Here is a 22156-nt window from a genome sequence, read left to right on the forward strand (position 1 = left end):
TAGTAGTATTTCTTCTTCATTATCCCTTTATACCAAACTACAGCTGTCTCAACAAGAGGAACAGAGCACTAAAGCTAACTAACCCCCATGAAGGACCAACCCTCTTCCGGTAAGAGCCAGACTGTCTGACTTGGATTTTTCTACACTGACCACGTCTCTCTCCCTCCAAAGAACATGCATCTCCCAATCCCATCTGCCTCTCCCTCCAACCTCAGTCATTTGTTTTTGGGGTGGGAGGGGGGACCAATTTATCAAAAGTTTAAAATATTTTTATTGTATTTTTCCATTAAATCATTCTCTCAATAAATGTTTAGGATTACGCAGGATCATTTTAATGTGCACTGAGTGTGAATCTGAAACAGGAAAGTACAGTGAGAGAAGATACAAATGCAAAGACCATTATTAATTTTTTAAATTTAAAAAAGAGTCTTTTTCAGTGTTTTTCCTGCTTCCCAGGAGAAGGACTGAGAGTCACAAATGCCCTCTAAACTTCATAGCAAACAAAACCACAGGTCCCCAGTGTCGTCAGGCCATCAGAACATGTGCCCTTTGAATGTTCCTGACTCCTCCTTGGCTTCTCCTCATCTTCCCTTGCATGAATGCAGTATTTCTCAATATGGAAGGCCTCTTTGCAGAGAGGAAACAGGAGCCCTCCCTTCAAAAGATTTATTTCCATAATGAAATGTTATAATTAACACTTCACATGCACGTTCACTGTGTGCACACACCGAGCTAGGCATCTTCCACATTAAGTTCCCACAACAATACCATAAGGTGGATATTATCCTCATCCTAAAAGAGTCACTTGCCCACCATCGCATAGCTAGTAGGCGACAGAGCAGGGACCTCATGTGGGACCCTAGGCCTCTGAAGCCATCCTTCCTTCCTTCCTCAGCATCACCCCCGAGATTGACAGTCCTGGATAACTGAATCCAAACCCAGGAACACTCAGGTGCTCCAGCCGTGGGAGGACCTCCAAAGTGTATTCAGACAGGCAGACCGAGAGAGCCTCAGGGCCTGTACAGTTTCCAAAGGCTGGACAGAATACGGACAAATATGAGCTAAGAAAAACATAATCCTAAAAACTAGAGGCCACATGATAAGGGGGGGAAACATTCTAAGCAGTGGCCTGCCTTGCAGATTTCTGACCAAAATACCTCATGACCCTCATCTATCCCAAGCATCCAACATCCAGAGGCTTCACAGAACCCAAAGCAAATTCCGCTTCCTTCCTCTTCCCTTTCCCATCCCCTTGGAGAGCATGTCCTAGGGAGTCTAATTCAACAGTTGAAAAGGCCTTGCTTTCTCAAGCCCTCAGCCACAATCTCAGCTTCAGGGCCTTGTTTCTTCCCTGGAAGAGCACAACAGTCCCCTAAAATGGTGTTCCTCCCTCCAGCTCCCCTCCTCCCTGTGCCTTCCTTCGCAGTGTCCCCAGAGGGATCCTTCTGAGACAAATTCCGCATCAGTGGTTCTCAGGGGCAGTCACAAGGGCCTTGAGCCTAGGGGAGGGTCCTCTGCCGCTTCTAGCGTAACTCCAAGTTGGTAGTTTTACATATTGAGATTAACAAACAGTTTTCTATTTGAAAATAAAAATTCTCCTGAGCTAGATTCTGGAAACCACTGGCCTACAGGATAAAGGCTAAACTCTTTGGCACCACGGCCCTCCTTGTCCACTCCTATAGTCCTACCTTGAGCTCCTTCTGCAGCATTTCCCGTGGCTCCTCGACACAGCCAGGCACGTTCAGGCCATTCATGGCACCACTTGCTTGGCCTGAAATCCCTTTTGTCTACTGACATCAACTCTCCTCGGTGAAAACTGAAAATCTTTTCTGCTGACCACAGACTTCTTTTCACTTAATCACCTATTTCTACCACTGATCACAGCACCTGGCACATAGTAAGTACTCAAATATTTCACTCATTCATTCACTAATAAATGAATGAAACAAAATCAGTAAGCACTCATTCTAATAAAGCTTAAAAATAAAGAGATCACTTAGGTGTACTTTGAAATGTACCTAACTACCACAGGGTATTCCAACACCATGTAATAAAATTGAATTAATAGATCAATACTAGCATTTTAAAAAATGGAATAGAATAGAAAGTATCAGAGCATCTCATGTGGTGCATGTAAACACTACTTCGTGAAATTTAAATGTGTGTGGATACACACAAATACACTCGTAAACATACATTTATGTGTATGTATATTCTCAAATATACACACATTTATGTGTGTACTATGTTGCCATATAAAATATATTTCTTACTGATAGGGTTGAAAATTGTTTCTTTCAAAATCACAAGTCAGTTATACGTTACATCTCCATGAGTACTCTGAAGTCATCCATTCAGTTTTTCAAAACATAGAAACATCATCACCCATCATAAAATTCAGTTCGGACAATAATTGTGTTGTGTGTGTCAATTAAAATGGCTCCCTGAATGTGAGGGAGTTAAAAAGAAAATCCACATGTGGGCATGCTTGAAGATTACGACTGATTAAATGAATGCACAAAGAAAGCTGCACGGGAACACCTGTTAATTCAGTGTGAGGGGTTTTAGGTTTCGCACTGGTATCAAGTGCATCCTCCAGCCTCGCCTCTCCGCCATCCTGTATTTCTCAAGGCAGTCTTGAATGCCTCTACATTATTTACAAGCATCCGTACTAACACTGGCCTTCCTTCAAATGCTTGGAGACAATAATTATAATTTCACGGACAGTGTGTGTAGGGGACCAGGGCAAATGCTAGAGGCACACACAAATCCTCTGCAGTTCCAGGTATAAAAGTGTGTATGTTCACAGTAGAGACATGTAACGGGGCTAATAGATTTGGTCTGTAGGTTTACTTCTCCAAAATCAGCACATAAAACAGCTGTGGGACTGTCAATCCATGGAACTGTCCAATATATGTCCCTGGCTAGAGAAAAAGGTAAAAGCTAACTGGAGAGCCACACTGGCCAAATAACATACTGCTAGTGCCATGGATTTAGGAAGTTACTAGATTGTTTTTGTTGTTATTAACCACAGGAAAAAAGGCTTAAATTACACATCAGTTAAAATGACAATAACATTCTCCTCCACTTGTGCTCTAGAGTGAGGGGCAGATGAACGGCCTTTGGTGTTGCAGCAAAATAGAGGTAATCTGTATACAAACTACTACAATTTTAACATTCCATTCCCTATCTTGCTTGGTCACTATAGTCACCTAATACTCTATGTCCTTGTCACAATACAGTACTCCAGGAAAACCGTGGCCAACATCTGGAAAAACGAACCATGAAATTCTCAAACTCCAACTGCTAACATCTACTCCAGGCTAATGATGACAGAGAAAAACATAGGCAAACTGCAGGCCAACCTTGGGGAGATAGTTTCTTCAGAGATGCTCTCTACTGAGCATCCCTGATATCCAGGGAACATGGAAGGTAAAGAGACAAAGGTGGAAGAGCTCCAGACACATCCTAGCAAACAATGCCTTAAATTTCCCAAACCATTTCTACCAAGTTAACACTGCAGCACGTTAACCTCATACAGATACTGCTAGAATGAAAATCTAGGACAAATACTCTGGTAGGAGAAAGATTAAACTCCAGAATTCTATCAATCAGCTGGTCTTACTTCTGTTTATTACCAGAAAAGAAAAATTTGTCTTAGTTCAGACTGCTAAAACAGAATACCATAGACTGGGAGATGAATTGACAACCATTTCTCTCTCACAGTTCTGGAGGCTGGAAGTCGGGGTGCCAGCATGGTCAGGTTCTTGGTGAAGGACTTCTTCCTGGTTTGCACACAGCCATCCTCTCAGATTCTCACATGGTAGAGAGAAAGATCATTTCCTATGTCTACTTTATAAGGGCACTAATCCCATTCATGAGGGCTCCACTTTCACGACCTAATTACCCTCCAAAGATCCCACCTCCTAACACCCTCATGTTGTGGGTTAAGATTTCACCATATGAATCTGAGTGGGAGGACATAGTCAGCCCATAATAATGTTTTCAAGAAGGTACACAGAGTCCATGCACAGTGGCTCACACCTGTCATCCCAGCACTCTGGGAAGCTGAGATGGGCTGATTTCTTGAGCCCAGGGGTTCAAGACCAGCCTGGACAACATGGCCAAACTTTGTCTCCACCAAACAAATATAAAAATTAGCTGGGCATGGTGGTGTGTGCCTGTAGTCCCAGCTACTTGTGAGGCTGAGGTGGGAGGATGGCTTGGGTACGGAAGGTGGAGGTTGCAATGAGCCAAAATCGCACCACTGCACTCCAGCCTGGGTGACAGAGCAAGACCTTGTCTCAAAAAAAAAAAAAAAAAAAAAAAGCACATAGAAAATATCTCAAAAGATACACATCAAACTTTTAAGAGGAATTGTCTTTAGGGAGAAAGATGGGAAAGGGTTTGGGGAAGGAGAAACATTTATTGTCCACTTCTGTAGTGTTTGAACTTTTTTTTTTGGCAATGCATGCATTGTAATGTACAAAGTAATACATTATTTTATAATGCATTTTAATGTAAAATTATTAAACACAAAGAACTCTTTAATAAGTATCACAAAAATTAGGCAGAAATTTTCCCCAGATGAAGTGATAATTAATAGCACTGACCATGAATGAGTTCTTCAGTCTGACCAGCACTCAATAAAAAGCAGAGGTGCATTCAGACTTAGGTGAGGTGCTGTAGGGAATGTGGAAACAAATGTTACCATTGTCACTGTCTTCAAGGAATTTAGTCATCAGCTGGAGGGAGATTATGGATACACCCACCTGAGTACACACATGACTCTAACAAGACACAGAGAATACGGGGTACAGAATAGCAAGGGCCAAGGAAGTTTCTTGAAGAGGAAAGGTTACTGTGAACCATACAGGCAAGAGGGCTCCCGGCCAGGGCTGGAGCTCAGAGTGGAGGCAGTGTGGACAGCTTGGGTTTCCTGCAAACTTAGAGTGAACCAATAGGTAAACATGCAACACAAGGAAGGGCTGAGACTCCACAAATGACCCAGCATTTCTGACTTCAGTCCATCTGTTTCTTAGGATGCCTAAAGACACAATCTTGTGACTAATAAGGCAACTTCACAGACATGGTCAAAAAGTCTAAGGCGTCTGCAGAAATTTAAACCTGAATGGCAAAATTCTTATCAGCCTCACCCAGTAACAGGTACCCATCACTGAATTATGTCATTATCTGAGACTTCTGAAAATTCAGAGGCTTGCAGCAAAGAAGTCAAAATTTAGAGCTCAGCAAATTCCCTTGAAGATTAACTAATAAAAATACAGAAGAAATAAGAATTGTAGAAAACAGATGTATTTCTCAACCAGAGGATGAAAAGGCTAAGATTCAGGTTTTTGGGAAGTATCACAACATTTTTTACATAAATTCATTGCTTACTTTATACACATTGTCTGTTTCCCCAAAAGAGGTTACATGTGAGTAAGGAACGTGTATTAATAGAGTAATTATGTCACTGTACGGCTAAAGAATCTAGAATGGCACTCTAGTACCAAGCACCTGTCATGCTTTCAGAGTAATGTTTGGTTCTCGAGAATCCAAAAAAGCAAGCTTGGGATAGACTGTTTCCAAGTTACAACATCAACCACACATATTCACAAGACAGTAACTTCAGTGCAAACGAAACACCATATTAAAGGCATATTCTAATGACTGAAATGCTAATGTTTCTGTTAATTTTGTTTATTCAAAAATCTCAAAAGAAACTGTCCATTATTGGACTCCCTTTTTTTTTTTTAAGTAAGCAACCAATGGTAAACATCATCTTGCATTTTATAAAATGTCTTTATCTCTGAATCAAGAACATCAGTCTATCTGAAAATGTGTTGTAAACATTCATTGTTACTTACTGTCATCTTCCCAGCAACCTTTCCCCTTTGGGGAAACAGCTCCATGTGGTTCCGGGGAGAGATGCCATGCTCTTACATCCCTCCACACTCCACACTCCAGTTCACTGCTCTAGACATTTGAGTAAAGCCTGGTAAATCACAGCCTTTCTCCCAAACACCCCTAATATTTCCAACTGGAACCAGAAAAAATGGAAGGTGGTGGAGAGTGAAGCCCAGGAGCAGAGGGCAGCCATGTTTCCTGTCATCTAGAAGACTACCTACAAGGGGCAGAGACAGAAGCCCACTTACACAAGGTCGCTAACAACAAGAGACAGAGAGATGAAAAGCCTTAATTTCTGCTGTCCCAGGGGCCCTTCACTCTTTCTTCAGATTGGCTATTTAGCCCTTCCCTTGATCATCCAAGATACTCCATTCTCTTTCTCCCAAAGTCCTAACATAAAATGCCTTCCTCCACCCCACCACAATTCTTCTGCATTAGGCATGTCAATGATATCCTCCAACTGCCAGTCAGAGGCCCTCTGAGCTGTGGATGGATGGAGCTGATGTGTTCTGTACATATGGCTTCCAGCTCCTCACCAATGTTTGGGGACGCCTCTTCTGAAGGCAGCCATTCTGAGAATCCAGTTGGCCATGACCTGCTATAAAAGGATCTTCCAGGTCAATCAGAACCCTATCTCCATACCCAGCCTTACAGACATCTGAAATAGAGGAAACAAGGATATTCGGTCATTTAGCAATGAGGACAAAAGACAAAGGACAGGCAAGAGCTGGGGTTGGAACGACAGTATGCCAAAGCCACATGTGAGCTGAGTCAAGGAGGATCAGATACTAAGTAGAGGGTTCCAATGAATGAGGCACATGGCCCATTAGAAATGTAAGTAATGCCTCCAGCCCCACAGCAGCCACTGTCACATAGATTTTTCAGGGCTCATTTGCATGAAACTTTGTAATAACTCTCTTGTATGTATGTATTTATTTTTTAAAGACAGGGTCTTGTTCTGTCGCCTAGTCTGAAGTGCAGTGGCACAATCATGGCTCACTGTAGCCTCAGCCTCCTGGGCTGAAGCAATCCTCCCACCTCAGCCTCACAAGTAGCTGGGACTATAAGTGTGCACCACTGTGTCCAGCTAATTTTTTTTTACTTTTCGGAGACACAAGGTCTCACTATGTTGGCCAGGCTGGTCTTGAACTCCTGGACTCAAACAATCCTCCCACCTCAGCCTCCCAAAGTGCTGGGATAATAGGTATGAGCAACAGCTCCCGGCCTCTCCTTCTTTTACCCCCATCTCCACCACACACCTCTTTGTTGTTCAGAGAACTCAAGTGAATCTGTATTCCTTACAACGAGAAGGACCTAACCAAAAATAATTTTCTATGAATGATTTTTTTCACAGAAGTCAATCATTAGACATATACCAAATATTTAGCTCTGCTGTTACCTGGACCCCTGTCCACTGGATTACTATTGAATATGATCATGTCAAAAGTACTGGTGAATTTGCAGCTTAATAATCAAAACTATCTTCTTTAATTGACTTGGTATCAAAAATCAAATACAACTTAAGAAACTATTTAACATCTACCTAGCATCAATTTTCTCTCCTAATTAGAAAATTAAATTGAATGGTATCACTGAAGATGGAGGTTAAATAAAATTCTAGATAGCTGCGTTGCATTGTTAAATTTAAAAATACACTTTGCATCATTTTCAGTTTGCTTTTATCATGGGGCATGTTTTATTTTTAAAGTATACAGAACTTTACAAATGCATTATATATAAATTAAATTTCTACCTTTTATCATCCTATAATAGAACTTTCTCACAGGTCCACTTTGGTAGAAAACTGCCAAAGGGGTTAACTGTGGAAGTGAATTTAACAACGGCAACAAATAGAACCATCTGAGACACCAAACACCCATCAATAGGCCCTTATGATGACAACATTTGGGGAAATGAAAAACTTCCTAAGTCTACAGTACTTTTTTTTTTTCTGTGACAGAGTCTTGCTCTTGTCACCCAGCCAGGCTGGAGTACAATGGTTTGATCTCGGCTCACTGCAACCTCCGCCTCCCGGGTTCAAGTGATTCTCCTGTCTCAGGCTCCGGAGTAGCTGGGATTACAGGTGTGTAGCACCACATCTGGCTAATTTTGTATTTTTAGTAGAGATGGGTTTTCACCATGTTGGCCAGGCTATTCTTGAACTCCTGACCTCAGGTGATCCACTTGCCTCGGCCTCCCAAAGTGCTGGGATTACAGGTGTGAGCCACTGCGCCCGGCCTACAGTAGTTTCTGATGCCTACAACAGATCTGCCATCTGTTTCCAAATAAAAATCACAGCACTATGGTGTTGGTAGCTTTTACAGAGTATTTTCTGCTCTTTCTCTCTAATCTACCACTATTACTTATCTAAGAGAGCAGACAAAAATAAGGTACTGATACGTGCTACAGCACAGATGAAACTTGAAAACGTTTTGTTAAGTGAAAGAAGTTAGACACAAAAAGGCCACAGATTACATGATTTAATTTTTAGGAAATGTTCAGAAAAGGCAAATCCATAGGGTCTGAATGTAGACTAATAGTTACCTGGGGCTGGGGGAAAGGAAAAGGGGAAGTAACTGCTAATGTACCTGGGATTTCTTTGGGGAGTAATAAAAATGCTCTGGAATTAGACAGTGCTAATTGTCACATAACTCTGAGTATATTTTAAAAACTGCTGAATGGTATACTTCAAATGGGGTGTATTTTACAGTATGTAAATTGTACTTCAATAAAGCTGATATGTGTGTGAGAGAGAGAGAACACACATGCAGACAGAGTCAGGAAAAGGATAAGAAGGCAGAAAGGTCACATACATTTTTCCTCTTTTGCTTACACAGGCAGTCCCCAAATAAAGAGCAATTGTATTCCTTAAATTCAGTCATAAATCAACTCTCAGTTCTATGAGATTTTCTCACAGAAGAATGGAGCGCCTCAAAAGTAAGTGACTGACTTAGGGAAAGAATTCTGGTGGGGTGGGGAGAATGAGGAGTTTAGACAAAGGCTAGGGGTGGAACAGGAGACAAAAAGAGGAATGAGGATCAAGAGAGGTTCGTTCTCTGAAGTGACTGAGGAAGCAGAACCTGGGCTCCCAAAGAGTGAGGGGCAGGAATGGGGGCTGGGCCAGGAAGGGGGATGACTGCATGCTGAATAGTCAGAAACTCTGGGAGCATGAGGCTTCCATCTGCGTGTTCTCCCATGCCTGCATCACTCACCTCAACGACTGTGAGATTTCAGCCATTGCTGAGGTGAGAAGAATCTGAGGTAGAACAGGAGCAGGAATCCAAGCTGACTTCGGAAGCAGGGGAGAAACTGGGTCTATAGTGGTGAAGAGACAGAGGAGGGAAGGGAAGGAACCAGAGGAAAACTACACCTAAAAAAGTAAAGCAAAGATTCTTCCACCCCTATGGTGAGAAAACTATGGAAGCCATTTATATGCGAAAAGTAAATTGAGGGTATAATCTAGGACTACGTGTAAAGACTCCAACAGACTTTCTCTCAATAGCTTTCATGAATGACTTGGATATAAAATGCTCTTTCAGATTCAGATTTCACAAACAATGGTAGTATAGTTACTGTGTGCTAGGGACCACACCTCTTTCACAAAGAGTCCCAAATAATGCATAGTTTAGGGATACAGCCTGAAGAGTAGATGAGGAAAATAATGGGTAGCTATTAAATCCCTGTTAATCCTCTCTGTAAAAACTCATTCCACCATGCAAGAAGCTGTTCTCTTTCCCTCGGGGCAGGAAAGTGTCACCTCTGAACAGAATGTTAGGTGTGTGAAGAAGAAGAGACCTAACATGATTTAGACGGTGAGTCCAGGTGTGAGATGGCATACACTATCTTGAGCAGCCCAAAGCAGACTTTCTGTTTTAAGGAGAGGTGTCCTCAGAGACCTGCAGCCTAGCCTCTTCAGTTTTGCTGCAGTGGAAAACGAAGCAGCCACAACGAGGCTCAGGTCCCAGCCTCCTCTCTCCAAGTTCCAGCGGTCTTTAGGTTACCTACCCCTTAAAATGACAGGGGTGTGTGTGTGTGTGTGTGTGTGTGTGTGTGTGTGTGTATCAATCTTTCCCTCTAAATTACTACAGCAGGCCAGGCGCAGAGGCTCACGCCTGTAATTCCAGCACTTTGGGAGGTCAAGGTGAGTGGATCACCTGGGGTCAGGAGTTCGAGACCAGCCTGGCCAACATGGTGAAACCCTGTCTCTACTAAAAATATAAAAATTAGCCAGGTATGGTGGTGGGCACCTGTAGTCCCAGCTACTCAGGAGGCTGAGGCAGGAGAACCACTTGGACCCAGCAGGTGGAGGTTGCAGTGAGTCGAGATCGCACCATTGCACTACAGCCTGGGCGACAAGAGCAAACCTCCACCTTACTACAGCAATAATTGCCTGTACTAACTTCCTGGCAGTTGTATACATATATAGTCTCATGTAAATAGGTTTCCTCTTCCTAATTAGATCATTCTAGGCCATGTTTTATAGATTTCTTTACACATTCAGTAAGAGGTTGGCTCTGTTCGTTCACTAAAAGTCAAATGTTTTACACACACAGACACACACACACACACACACACAAACACACACACACAAGTCCCCTTTACCCTGGGTTTCACTTTCCATGGTTCAGTTACCTTCAGTCAACCATGGTCTGGAAATATGAAATGAAAAACTGCAGAAATAGGCAATTCATACATTTTAAATTGCATGCCATTCTGAGCACTGTGATGAAATCTTGTGCCATCTCGCCCCATCCCGCCTGGGACGTGAATCATCCCTTTGTCCAGCAGACACACACTGTAGACGCTCCTCCCTGTTAGTCACTTAGCAGCCGTCTCGGTTATCAGATTGACTGTTGGGTAACCCTTATTTGACTTAATAATGGCTCTGGGCTGGCAATTCAGATATGCTAAAAAGAAGCCACTGTCAAGTGCCTCCTTTAAGTGAAAAAGTAAAAGTTCTAAGAAAATAAAAAAAAAAAAATCCTATAATGATAAGGTCTATGCTAAGAATGAATCTTCTATCTGAGAAATAGTTAAGAAGGAAAGAAATTCGTGTTAGTTTTGTTACTGCACCTCAAGCAGAAATGCACTTTTCTTGTCTCGTAGTAGAATCAACACGAAATAGGGGAAGATGTAGTCTTTAAAAAATTTTGTAACTGTTTTCTTTTTACTTCAAATAAAAAGCTGGTTTCCAAAAAGTCCAGCTTAGTTTGAATCACAACATGTCCCATGATACGAAGGCAACTGGTCAGAGGTCAGGAAAGTGGGCCTGCCATCACGGGATGCAGGCAATCATTTACAGAAAACATAAAAACTACTTCACAGCGCTAGTTAACAGGATTGACCAATGCTCTCCTCAGCTTCCTTCTAAACTGTAAAGAGTAACACCTCAGAAGTGGGGACGTACCATCTATCATGTTTTCACTGCACATTCCACTTTAGGAATAAGTATATATCTTGCCAGTCTGTCACATACACAAAAGATATATATTTCAAAGACGTAGTATAAAAAATGTAAAGCATCTCATTAATAACTTTTAATGAGGATTGCATAGTAATATATTTTGGATAGCTATAAATATTTTTGGATATAAACATAAAATTTTGGAGTATACAATAGTCAATGTTAATTCTAATTATTATTTTTTTTGAGATGGAGTCTGGTACTGTTGCCCGGGCTGGAGTGCAGTGTTGCAATCTCGGCTAACTGCAACCTCCACCTCCCAGGTTCAACGGATTCTCAGTCTCCCAAGTAGCTGGGATTATAGGCGCCCGCCACCATGCCTGGCTAATTTTTTGTATTTTTAGCAGAGATTGGGTTTCACTAGGTTGGCCAGGCTGGTGTTGAACACCTGACCTCATGATCCACCTGCCTCGGCCTCCCAAAGTGCTGAGATTACAAGCGTGAGCCACCGTGCCCGGCAATTCTAATTATTTTCTTAAAACATATCTAAGTCTTAAACTTTTACAAGCTGAAGAGTTGAGGTTTCTTATCACTCAGCTTGCCTAAGGGGGAAGCTTTCAGATGAAGCTTTTCTCTACTTGGAGAAAAAGCTGCTGCTTTCAATCCTGCCAGGTGCTCCAGGTCAAGTTCTCTGTACTTCCTCCTGATCATCAGGCTGATGTTTCTGGCTACTAAGGAGCTGGAGGTGGTGATGAGTGACTCACACATGAATCAGACTGATTTTCAAGCAGCAGAGTTTAAGGAAAATGGAAGAACTAGGCAGTGGAAGTGACCGATTCCAGGACAATTCATTTTTGTAATGATAAGCTGGTACTTGACAAGTGATCACAGGCCTGATTTCTACATTAAAAAAAAAAAAAAAAAAAAAAAAACTGGTATAGCCAGGCTTTGTGGCACACACTTACAGTCCCAGCTACTCAAGAGGCTGAGGCAGGAGGATCACTGGAGATCAGGAATTCAAGGCTGTAGTGAGCTATGATTCCACCACTGTACTCCAGCCTGGGCAACACAGAAAGACCCCATCTCTAAACAAACAAGAAAACCAGTCGACATGGTGCATACTATACAGAGGTGCAATCGCCCCTGTGAAATATCTTAGTCTGATTCCCTAATACCAACTGGGTATGCTACAATTCAATTCAATTCTGACACCATCTACCTACCATTATTGTTAAATCCCATAGGATAAAGGGCTTGGTCCCACAAGACTGCCCCCACATCAGATGCCTCTCAGGCCACAGGCTATAAATTCAGGGGTTCCCAAGAACCCCCTCAGGTTCAATAATATGCTAGAACAACTCACAGAACTTAGGAAAACACTTTCCCCTTTATGTTTACCAATTTATTATAAAGGTTACAACTCAGAAATGGCCAAATGGAAAAGTACACGGGGCAGGTACTGGGGTGGGGTGGGGCTTCCATGTCCTCTCAGGGCACCCCACCTTCCCTGCACCACCTCCCCACAGATGAGTGGATGGTGCTGAAAGTTCCAATTCTCTAATCGCTCAGTCTTGGGTGCACAGCATCATCCTGAGGCTAGCTAGGGATGGGAGACTATCCCTACCCAAAGTCATGGAATTAGCACAAACTCAGGTGCGAGAAAAGGGGCACCTTATGGATAACAACAGACACTCCCATCACTCAGGAGACTCCATGGGTTTTAGGAGCTCTATGCCAGGAACCCAGAACCAAGACCAAATATATTTCTTACTACACTGCATTGAATTAAAAGCAATTCCAGAGGGTGAATAAGACGAAGACGAGTAAAGTAAAAGTTATTATAAAAATGTTTTTTGGCCGGGCGCGGTGGCTCAAGCCTGTAATCCCAGCACTTTGGGAGGTCGAGACCAGCAGATCACGAGGTCAGTAGATTGAGACCATCCTGGCTAACACGGTGAAACCCCGTCTCTACTAAAAAATACAAAAAAAACTAGCCGGGCGAGGTGGCGGGCACCTGTAGTCCCAGCTACTCGGGAGGCTGAGGCAGGAGAATGGCCTGAACCCGGGAGGCGGAGCTTGCAGTGAGCTGAGATCCGGCCACTGCACTCCAGCCTGGGCGACAGAGCGAGACTCCGTCTCAAAAAAAAAAAAAAAAAATAAAAAAATAAAATAATAATAATAATAATAATAAAAAAATGTTTTTTAGGCCAGGCGCAGTGGCTCACGCCTGTAATCCCAACACTTTGGGAGGCCGAGGCAGGCGGATCATGAGGTCAGGAGATTGAGACCATCCTGGCTAACACGGCGAAACTCTGTCTCTACTAAAAATACAAAAAATTAGCCGGGCTTGGGGGCGGGCGCCTGTAGTACCACCTACTCGGGAGGCTGAGGCAGGAGAATGGTGTGAACCCGGGAGACGGAGCTTGCACTCAGCCTGAGATCCTGCCACCGCACTCCAGCCTGGGCGACAGAGCGAGACTCCATCTCAGGAAAAAAAAAAAAAAAAAGTTTTTTACAACTCACAGATAACAACCTAATAATAGGAAGTATCTGTCAATTGGGTGAAAATTAGTAACGAGTAGTTTACCTCATCTTATTTCCTTAGATACATAAACCTTGAAAGCAGCTTAGTAAAGGGCACAGGTGGTGGTTCCACTATCAGTACAAGATGAACTGCACCATTAAAAGATGAATTCCTGCATCTTTTGTAAATCTGCCTCAGAATTCAGACTGAAGCCTAGATTAGATTGTATCTACCAAAAGCCCTAGAGGGACACAGGAAATGTGATATGTACATTTTTATGGCTCTAAGCAAAGCTTTAGAACATGCATGTTCAGTAGAAACCCCACAATAGCACTCACTCCTGTTGGGCCTATCACTGTATCACTGCCCTATAAGGGACAGGAAGATATCTCCCTTTTCTCAAAGTCAAGTGGTTAGCCTTTCCCAACACTCCCAAATGAAGTGGATCTTCTTTTTTTTTTTTTTTTTTTTTGGTGAAAAGAGATATGTATATTTACAATTAGCCAGCTGGACTCAGTTTAGATGATCCCAATTTTGTTGGCAACATCCAAAGCATCATAATCAGGAGCCAGTGGAACATATGCCTTCTTCTCTCCATCAGGCCGAATCAGGGTGTTGACCTTGATCACATCAATGTCTCAGAGATTCTTCACAGCCTCTTTAATCTGGTGCTTGTTGGCTTTAACATCCACAGTGAACACAAGCGTGTTGTTGTCTTCCATCTTCTTCATGGCAGACTCAGTGGTCAGCGGAAACTCGATGATAGCATAGTGGTCAAGCTTGTTTCTCCTGGGGGTGCTCTTCTGAGGATATCTGGGCTGCCTCCAGAGTCGCAGTGTCTTGGGGCTGCTAGAAGGTGGGTGACATGTGGATCTTCTTTTCTTTTGTGGCTGTGAACACCTTTCAACACTGCCTTCTTGGTCTTTAAAGCCTTCGCTTTGGCTTTGGCTTTAGGAGGGCCAGGAGCTCTCTTCTTTACTTTCAGTGCCATCTTCTGAAAAGGGTCCCAAGTGTATCTTTAAGGTAATTCTGTTGGGTTTGAAACTTTATTTCTTCCTAGACTTGAGCTTGGTTCAGATGAAGTGGTCTCAAACACCGAAGGAAGCGGACCGCATGACCATCAGTACTCTGCATCAGTCACAAAACGTGATCCCCAAGTCAGGGCATCACCTGGCCTGTTGGATATGTAAATTATCATCCCCACTCAAGGCCTACTGAATCAGAAACTTTGGGGGTGGGCCCAGCATCCCGTGCTTTAACAATCCCTCCACTTTTCGAACCACTGAACCACTATTCTATTCCAGACACTACTGGATTGTTCTGTAACTCCTGCTATCAGCATATAGTTTTTTAGAGGGCTCAGAGATTTTTCTGTCCCACAGAATAAGTAAAAGAGTAAGTAGGATAAGATAATTTCCTTCATTACCTTCCTCCAACAGATGGTTTTCCTGGTGTCTTGTAAATTCAATGAATACAATTCCCACCCCCTCCACCCAATATCATTTAACCTGGAAGCAGCATCTTTCCTTTTCAATAACTTGCCATGGTTCCTCCTGGTTTCTTCTAGACCACAGGATGCATTCCTGAGAATTCCAAAGATCTTTTTAACATGTTTGAATTACCTCACTAGAAATATTCTCTGCCAATGAGCTTTACATCTTTTTTTTTTTTTTTTTACTTTACTGAATACTGAAAAAGAATATACACTGCAAAGTCAGTATGCCTTGAGCCACTTAGCAGCAGTATGCCCTTGGGCAAGCTATTTAATCTCTCTGGAACCTGTTTTGTCATTTATACAACGTAGATAGCAATAATCTCTCTCATATGATCGTTATGGGATTAACTGTTAATATATGCAAGTATTTCCCACAGTGCCTGGCACACAGTGTAAGTACCATATTGAGTGTTTGCTATTATTATGACTACAGTTATTGAGGGACCTAGATAAACATCCTAGAAAGGTTTAGACAAATGATGGATAATAAGGACAGCTGCAGGCTCTCCTCTCAAACTGTAGGAAAAGACCACATGCAAAGAACAAGGAACTGTTCTAGTTTGCAAACAAAATGGTCCTTTAAAAAGGAGATAATACATAGCCTGGAATGAGAAAGTAAAAGACTCATGATCTACAAATCGCTTTACTAGCACAAGCCAGGGTTATGATTTCCATAAAGTTCCATGTTAATGAATGGTAATGAAGTCCAAATTCTAGAGTGACTGATTAATCATTCATTCAGGCAAACTCAAGAAAGATCCTTAAATCAACACCACTCAAGAGACAAATTATCCTAAAGCAGTTAAATAGTTTTTCTGTAGCACATAGTTAGCTGTACCTCCAACGTCCATTCTCCTCTTCCTCTTTTCTGTTATATTCCAATTTTTCTAGCCAACTTGTTTGGTTGAGACTGACCAAACTTTCACTCTAAGGGTTGCATCCTGTTTAGAAGTTAACGGCACATGAGATTCTCCAACTCCAGTGGGAGAGGCACATGACCCAAGTCATGATCAATCACACCAGTGAGACTGATATATCTGGGCCATGAAAAGCAGAGAAGCAACCTCTTTTCTGCTGGATGTCCACAGTCCAAGGGGGCCTGGGACCTGGGGTAGCCATCTTGGGACTACGGGATGGAGCCTGCTTGTGAACAGAGCCTGCACTAGAAAATAAAGCCAGAGCAGAGAGAAAGAAACTAGATCCTGGTCACACCATTTAAGTCCAGGAGTAAGTCTTGCTTGAAGACTGAATTTGCCTACTGTGTGACCAATAAATCCTCTTTGTCACTTAAACCACTCTGGGTTAGGTTTCCTTTGTCCACAATAAAGACGACTCTAAATGATGCATGCTTCATAATCAGATTCCACTATAAAGGCAACAAAAATGTGAGTTATAGTTAGAATTAACAGTAAACTTAACTTCTCAAGTCGTAATTTTTATTTACTTATCACAATTAAAGACATTAAGAAAAAAAATCATTTGGAATAAGTTTCACTTGAAATTTCATTTGAAATCTCAAAGTACAGATGCAGGAACTTGAATAAACTCTGTTTTGATCCTTGGTTTACATATATTCAGTACAGCTGAGTTTTCAGACCCACAGAATGCTTTCCTGATTTTTAGGGCAACTTTAGGGTAAAACACTCCTCACCCCCACCAGGGCCATGGAGAAAGTGTGCTCTAGGTGTTCACCAGCAACAACGGAATGAGGAATCACAAAGTAAGGACATGTTCCACAAACTGATGAACCAATGGCAAACTTACCTGTTACTGTATTAAACGTGCCTTTACCAGATTAAGCTATTGCTTTTCAGATGTAAAATCCTTGCGTGTGATACTAACCCATCTTGGTACAGGTCAGGCCAGTTAATGTATCACAGGCACTAAGTACACAGGTAAATTTGTATATTTTTGAGTATAAGGAATAATATGCTTTGATATTTTGATATGTAAGATTTGTCAAAAAATAAAAGAATTCTTACAAACTTAGGGCAGCTGTTATTGAATTGCTATAAATAACACTCCGTGCTCTGAATAATTTTGGCCATTAGAGTTGACAGCTCTCCAAATATGGAACTGACTACCTTACAAAATGGTCAGCTGGCTCTCGCAGGACACATTTAAATAGAGGTGAGACAATCTTCGAACAGGACAGTGTCATGGGAACAGGGTGGATGATTTTAAGGGGCATCCTGATCTTAGGCATCCTGGGCCTCTGACAGGCATGAAGGACTCACCTGCCAGAGCCTTGATGCGGGACCGCTCAAAGAGCCGCGCAGAGCTGTTTTCATTGTCCCAGTCATCAACATCCCAGCGGTTGTTGACATCACTGTACTGCTGCTGGATCTCAATGTTGTCATAGTCTGTGGCTACTGTGGTCGTCATCTTGAACTGTCTCAGCTGCTCCTCCACATCAGCTCCTTCTTAGAGTTCTATGAGAAAGAAGAGGAAAAACATTTAGACGTCTAAAGTACATACAGTCCCCACGGAACCTACTGGGATAAGACTGAGTAGAAAGTAAAACAGTGCTTGCCAAGAATAGCTCTTCGGAGCAACGCTGGTTTCAGATTTTAGCACTGTCTCATAATAGGTGTGTGACCTTAGTCAAGTTACTTAGTAGCTCTAAGCCTCAGTTTCCCCAACCATTAAAGAGGGAAGATACTTCAGAGGTTGTTGAGAGGACTGAATGACATGATGGATGCCCCCAAAATAGTGGGTTTATTCCTTTTTTCTAAAGTTTAAACTCTGCAATTTAAAAATGTTATCGGAGGGCCGGGTGCAGTGGCTCACGCCTGTAATTCCAGCACTTTGGGAGGCTGAGGTGGGCAGATCACCTGAAGTTGGGGGTTCAAGACCAGCCTGGCCAACATGGTGAAAACCCGTCTCTACTAAAAATACAAAAATTAGCCGGGCATGGTGGCGCATGCCTGTAACCCCAGCTACTCGGGTGGCTGAAGCAGGAAGAATTGCTCAAATCTGGGAGGTGGAGCTTGCAGTGAGCTGAGATCACGCCACTGCACTCCAGCCTGGGCAACAGAGCGAGACTCCATCTCAAAAAGGAAAAAAAAAAAGAAATGTTATCGGAGGTAGATCAACACCTATGTGGGCTTCTGAATGAACTCATTTATTCCTATAGTGTATCACCATAAATTATAATCTTTAAGCTTCTCCTGGAAATTCATAAAACGTTATACAAGAGAACTAGCAGATGATTTTATCTAAACATCTCACTTACATATTAGAAAACTGATGCTTAAGATTAAGATGTAAGGCCAGGCACAGTGGCTCATGCCTGCAATCCCAGCACTTTGGGAGGCTGAGGTGGGTGGATCACCTGAGGTTGGGAGTTCCAGACCAGCCTGACCAACATGGAGAATCCTCATCACTACTAAAAATAAAAAATCAGCTGGGCGTGGTGGCGCATGCCTATAATCCCAGCTACTCGGGAGGCCGAGGCAGGAGAATTGCTTGAACCCAGGAGCTGGAGGTTTTGGTGAGCCGACATCATGCCATTGCACTCCAACCTGGGCAGCAAGAACAAAACTCCATCTCAAAAAAAAAAGAAAAAAAAATTAAGATGTAAGTATATGGCAACCAAGGACAGTACCAGTGCACAGCAGATGCTCAATACACGATTGCTATTCTTTATTCTGAACTGATGAGCTTTAAACATAGCTTCTCCCTTCAGTATAGCATTATTCACTCATTGAGCCAAAATACAATGAAGACTTACTATGCACTTGTGCTGCACCAGATGCTAGGGATACAAACGAACACAATAAGGACCTGGCCCTAGGGAAACTTACATCCTAGTGGTAGGAGTTGGACAAAAACCACACAAGAAAAGGCAAGACAGTTCAAAGAAAAAAAATGACAGCAGAGTCATGTGATAGAGGGAGTGACTATTTTTAGATCTGGTGATCAGGGAAGGCCTCTCTGAGTGGGTCCTGAAACTGAGAACTCAATGTCAAGAGGAATGAATCACACACAGATCAAGAAGAACAGTGTTACACGCAAAGGAAGCAGCATAGCATGCGGGAGGAACAGCAAGTTCAGTGTGGCAGAGTCTAGTGGGCAGTGGGAGAGACTCGGAGACAAGGTTGGGAAGGGATGTGGGCGAGCCCAAGTGTGACGGGAAGCAACTGCAGGATTTTAAGCTAATAACCGACACCACCCTTGAGTGTATTTGTAAAATATTCTTCCCAGGGCTGTGTGGAAAAACAGATTCTAGGCGGCAATAATGGAAGCAGGGGCCACTTGGAAGGTTACTCCAGAAATGACGGCGGTGCAGCTCTGGGTGGAGAAGTGGGGATGGTTAAGACGTGGATGTGCTTAGAGGTGGACGTGCTTTGGAGGGAGAACTGACAGGACCTGGTAAAGAACTGACTAGACCTGCAGCATTGAGAAACTGAGCTAGTGCTATGCCTGAAGCCTGTGGGTGTGGTTAAATTCCTGCATATTTTAAATTTCACTGTGGGGAATCAGGCTCATTCAGGCATATAAAGCTATCTAAGTAAGTTGTTAACCTGCAAATAAAGAAGAAAGGAAGAAAAAGACCACCTCCCTTTTAAAGTGGTATGAAGATATCCCAAGAAAAAAACATGTGTTATCAACATTTTTTTTTTTTTTTCTGAGATGGAGTTTCGCTCTGTCACCCAGGCTGGAGTGCAGTGGCACCATCTTGGCTCACTGCAACCTCCACCTTCTGGGTTCAAGCAATTCTTCTGCCTCAGTCTCCTGAGTAGCTGGGACTACAGGCGTGAGCCACCATGCCCAGCTAATTTTTGTATTTTTGGTAGAGATGGGATATCACCATATTGACCAGCTGATCCCAAACTCCTAGACCTTGTGATCCACCCGCCCTGGCCTCCCAAAGTGCTGGGATTACAGGCGTGAGCAACCATGCCTGGCCGTTATCAACATCTTAAAACTCAAAAATTTATTGTCAGGTTTTTGTACCTGGATGCTCATTTAGTGAAAGCCTTATTCAGTGTGCACCAAGATGTGCACCTGGGCCAGAGTCAGCAGGCCTCCTCACGACAGCCTGCATGCTAATCAAACCAGACACCACTCAGCAACACAGAAGGATCATCCAAGAGATGATTCTTCTCCCTCACATATGCCACCACACAAAAAATAAACAAACCTATATATGCAGAAAAAAAACATTTATCGTGCTTGAAATGCAGCTTTCTAAAAGTTCCAGCACATAACCACACATGCCACATGCAACCGAGTTTCCATGGTAAATAAGCTGAAACAAATGAACTACACCTTAAATAAATAGTAGGTTCTTGGGTGGTACCAGCACACAACTGCCTGCTCTTTTGTCATAGCTGTTTTCTCACATGCTATCCAAGAGCATCGCTGACACATCCCACATGTTCCTGAGGAAGAAGCACCGAATCCACCTTACAATTGAGCCACAACATCTGTGACTCAAACTGTCACCCACCTCTGCTCTAACAGAAAAACCCTGAATGGGAGTAAAATCCTGGGTTCTCATCAGATAGACATACTCAATCCCAATTAAGTACATTCATGGGTATATTAGTTTTCACACCTACATTAGCAATTTATTTATCGGATTTCATAAAAACACAAAAACTTCAGAAACCTAATCCAGTCAGTATATTCCACTGAATGATCTTACAGTGGCATTTAATATTCAAAGTCATAAACCCTTCTAAAAAATGAAAATTAATATTGTCATGCAATCATCTGACCTTGAATATAGTTAACTTTCATGACTATTATATCAAAACTTTTATAAAATTCAACCTTGGAGGATTCTATCTCTAGGGAGAAAATGTGAAAGTGCTATCAATCCCAAATTCTGAAAGTACCGAAAGTAAAATTTAATCCAATCCAACTCAAGGTGAAACCCAAGCAAGGCATGCCTCTCCCCAGATAAGTTTTAGCTATTTGGTGCCACCTGCTGACCAATGAGAAGAAACCTCCAGGGCAGCTATACCTGCGCTGCAACATCCACCGCACTTGACTCCTGCAGAAGCCTGGCCCCCTGCCCTGCCCCGACCTGAGAATCTCTCTCTCTATCACTGAACCAACAACTGCTTTCCACAGATTCCCCCCCCCCTTTTTTTTTTTTTTTGAGACAGAGTCTCTCTCTGTTGCCCAGGCTGGAGTGCAGTGGCGTGATCTCAGCTCACTACAACCTCCCAGGTTCAAGCAATTCTCCTGCCTCACCCTCCTGAGTAGCTGGGATTACAGATGTGCACCATCACGCCCAGCTAATTTGTGCATTTTTAGTAGAGATAGGGTTTCACCATGTTGGCCAGGCTGGTCTCAAACTCTGACCTCAGGCAATCCGTGTGCCTTGGCCTCACAAAGTGCTGGGATTACAGGTGTGAGCCACCTTGCCCAGCCCACAGATTACTTAGTAAGTAAGTGATAATTCTTGTCTTAAGCTTAAAATAAGTCACTCAGAGAACTAAAGCACTTTTTTCCCTAATGTTCTTTCTTAATGGTGTTCCTTAAAAATCAGTTATTGTTCCTGAAAACGGAAAGGTTAGGCTGGGAGTGGTGGCTCACGCCTGTAATCCCAGCACTTTAGGAGACCAAGGCAGGCAGATCCCTTGAGCCCAGGAGTTCAAGCCTCGACAACACAGTGAGACCCCCATCTCTACAAAAATGATAATAATAAATAGCCAAGTGGGGTGGCATGCGCCTGTGGTTCCAGCTATTTGGGAGGCTGAGGTAGGAGGATCACTCAAGCCAGGGAGGTGGAGGTTGCAGTGAAACATAATCATGCCACTGCACTCCACCCTGGATGACAGAGTCAGACTCTGTCTCAAAAGAAAAAAAC

At 42.8% G+C, this 22156-nt stretch overlaps 1 protein-coding gene and 1 pseudogene across 2 annotated transcripts in view; both read right to left on the reverse strand.

Moving 5' to 3' along the window:
* Nucleotides 1-17772, reverse strand: part of SPTBN1 (spectrin, beta, non-erythrocytic 1) — a 143380-nt gene extending 125608 nt beyond the window's left edge. For both annotated transcript variants that reach the window (XM_011996523.1, XM_011996522.1), the window contains exon 1: nucleotides 17568-17772. In XM_011996523.1, the coding sequence (XP_011851913.1) occupies nucleotides 17568-17715 (148 nt within the window). In that variant the 5' untranslated portion in view covers nucleotides 17716-17772. The remainder of the gene's footprint in view (nucleotides 1-17567) is intronic.
* On the reverse strand, nucleotides 14354-15111 carry LOC105551332 (annotated as a pseudogene).
* Nucleotides 17773-22156: the final 4384 nt, after the last annotated feature.

Source organism: Mandrillus leucophaeus, unplaced genomic scaffold, assembly GCF_000951045.1.
Source record: "Mandrillus leucophaeus isolate KB7577 unplaced genomic scaffold, Mleu.le_1.0 Scaffold518, whole genome shotgun sequence".
NCBI classification, from domain to species: domain Eukaryota; kingdom Metazoa; phylum Chordata; class Mammalia; order Primates; family Cercopithecidae; genus Mandrillus; species Mandrillus leucophaeus.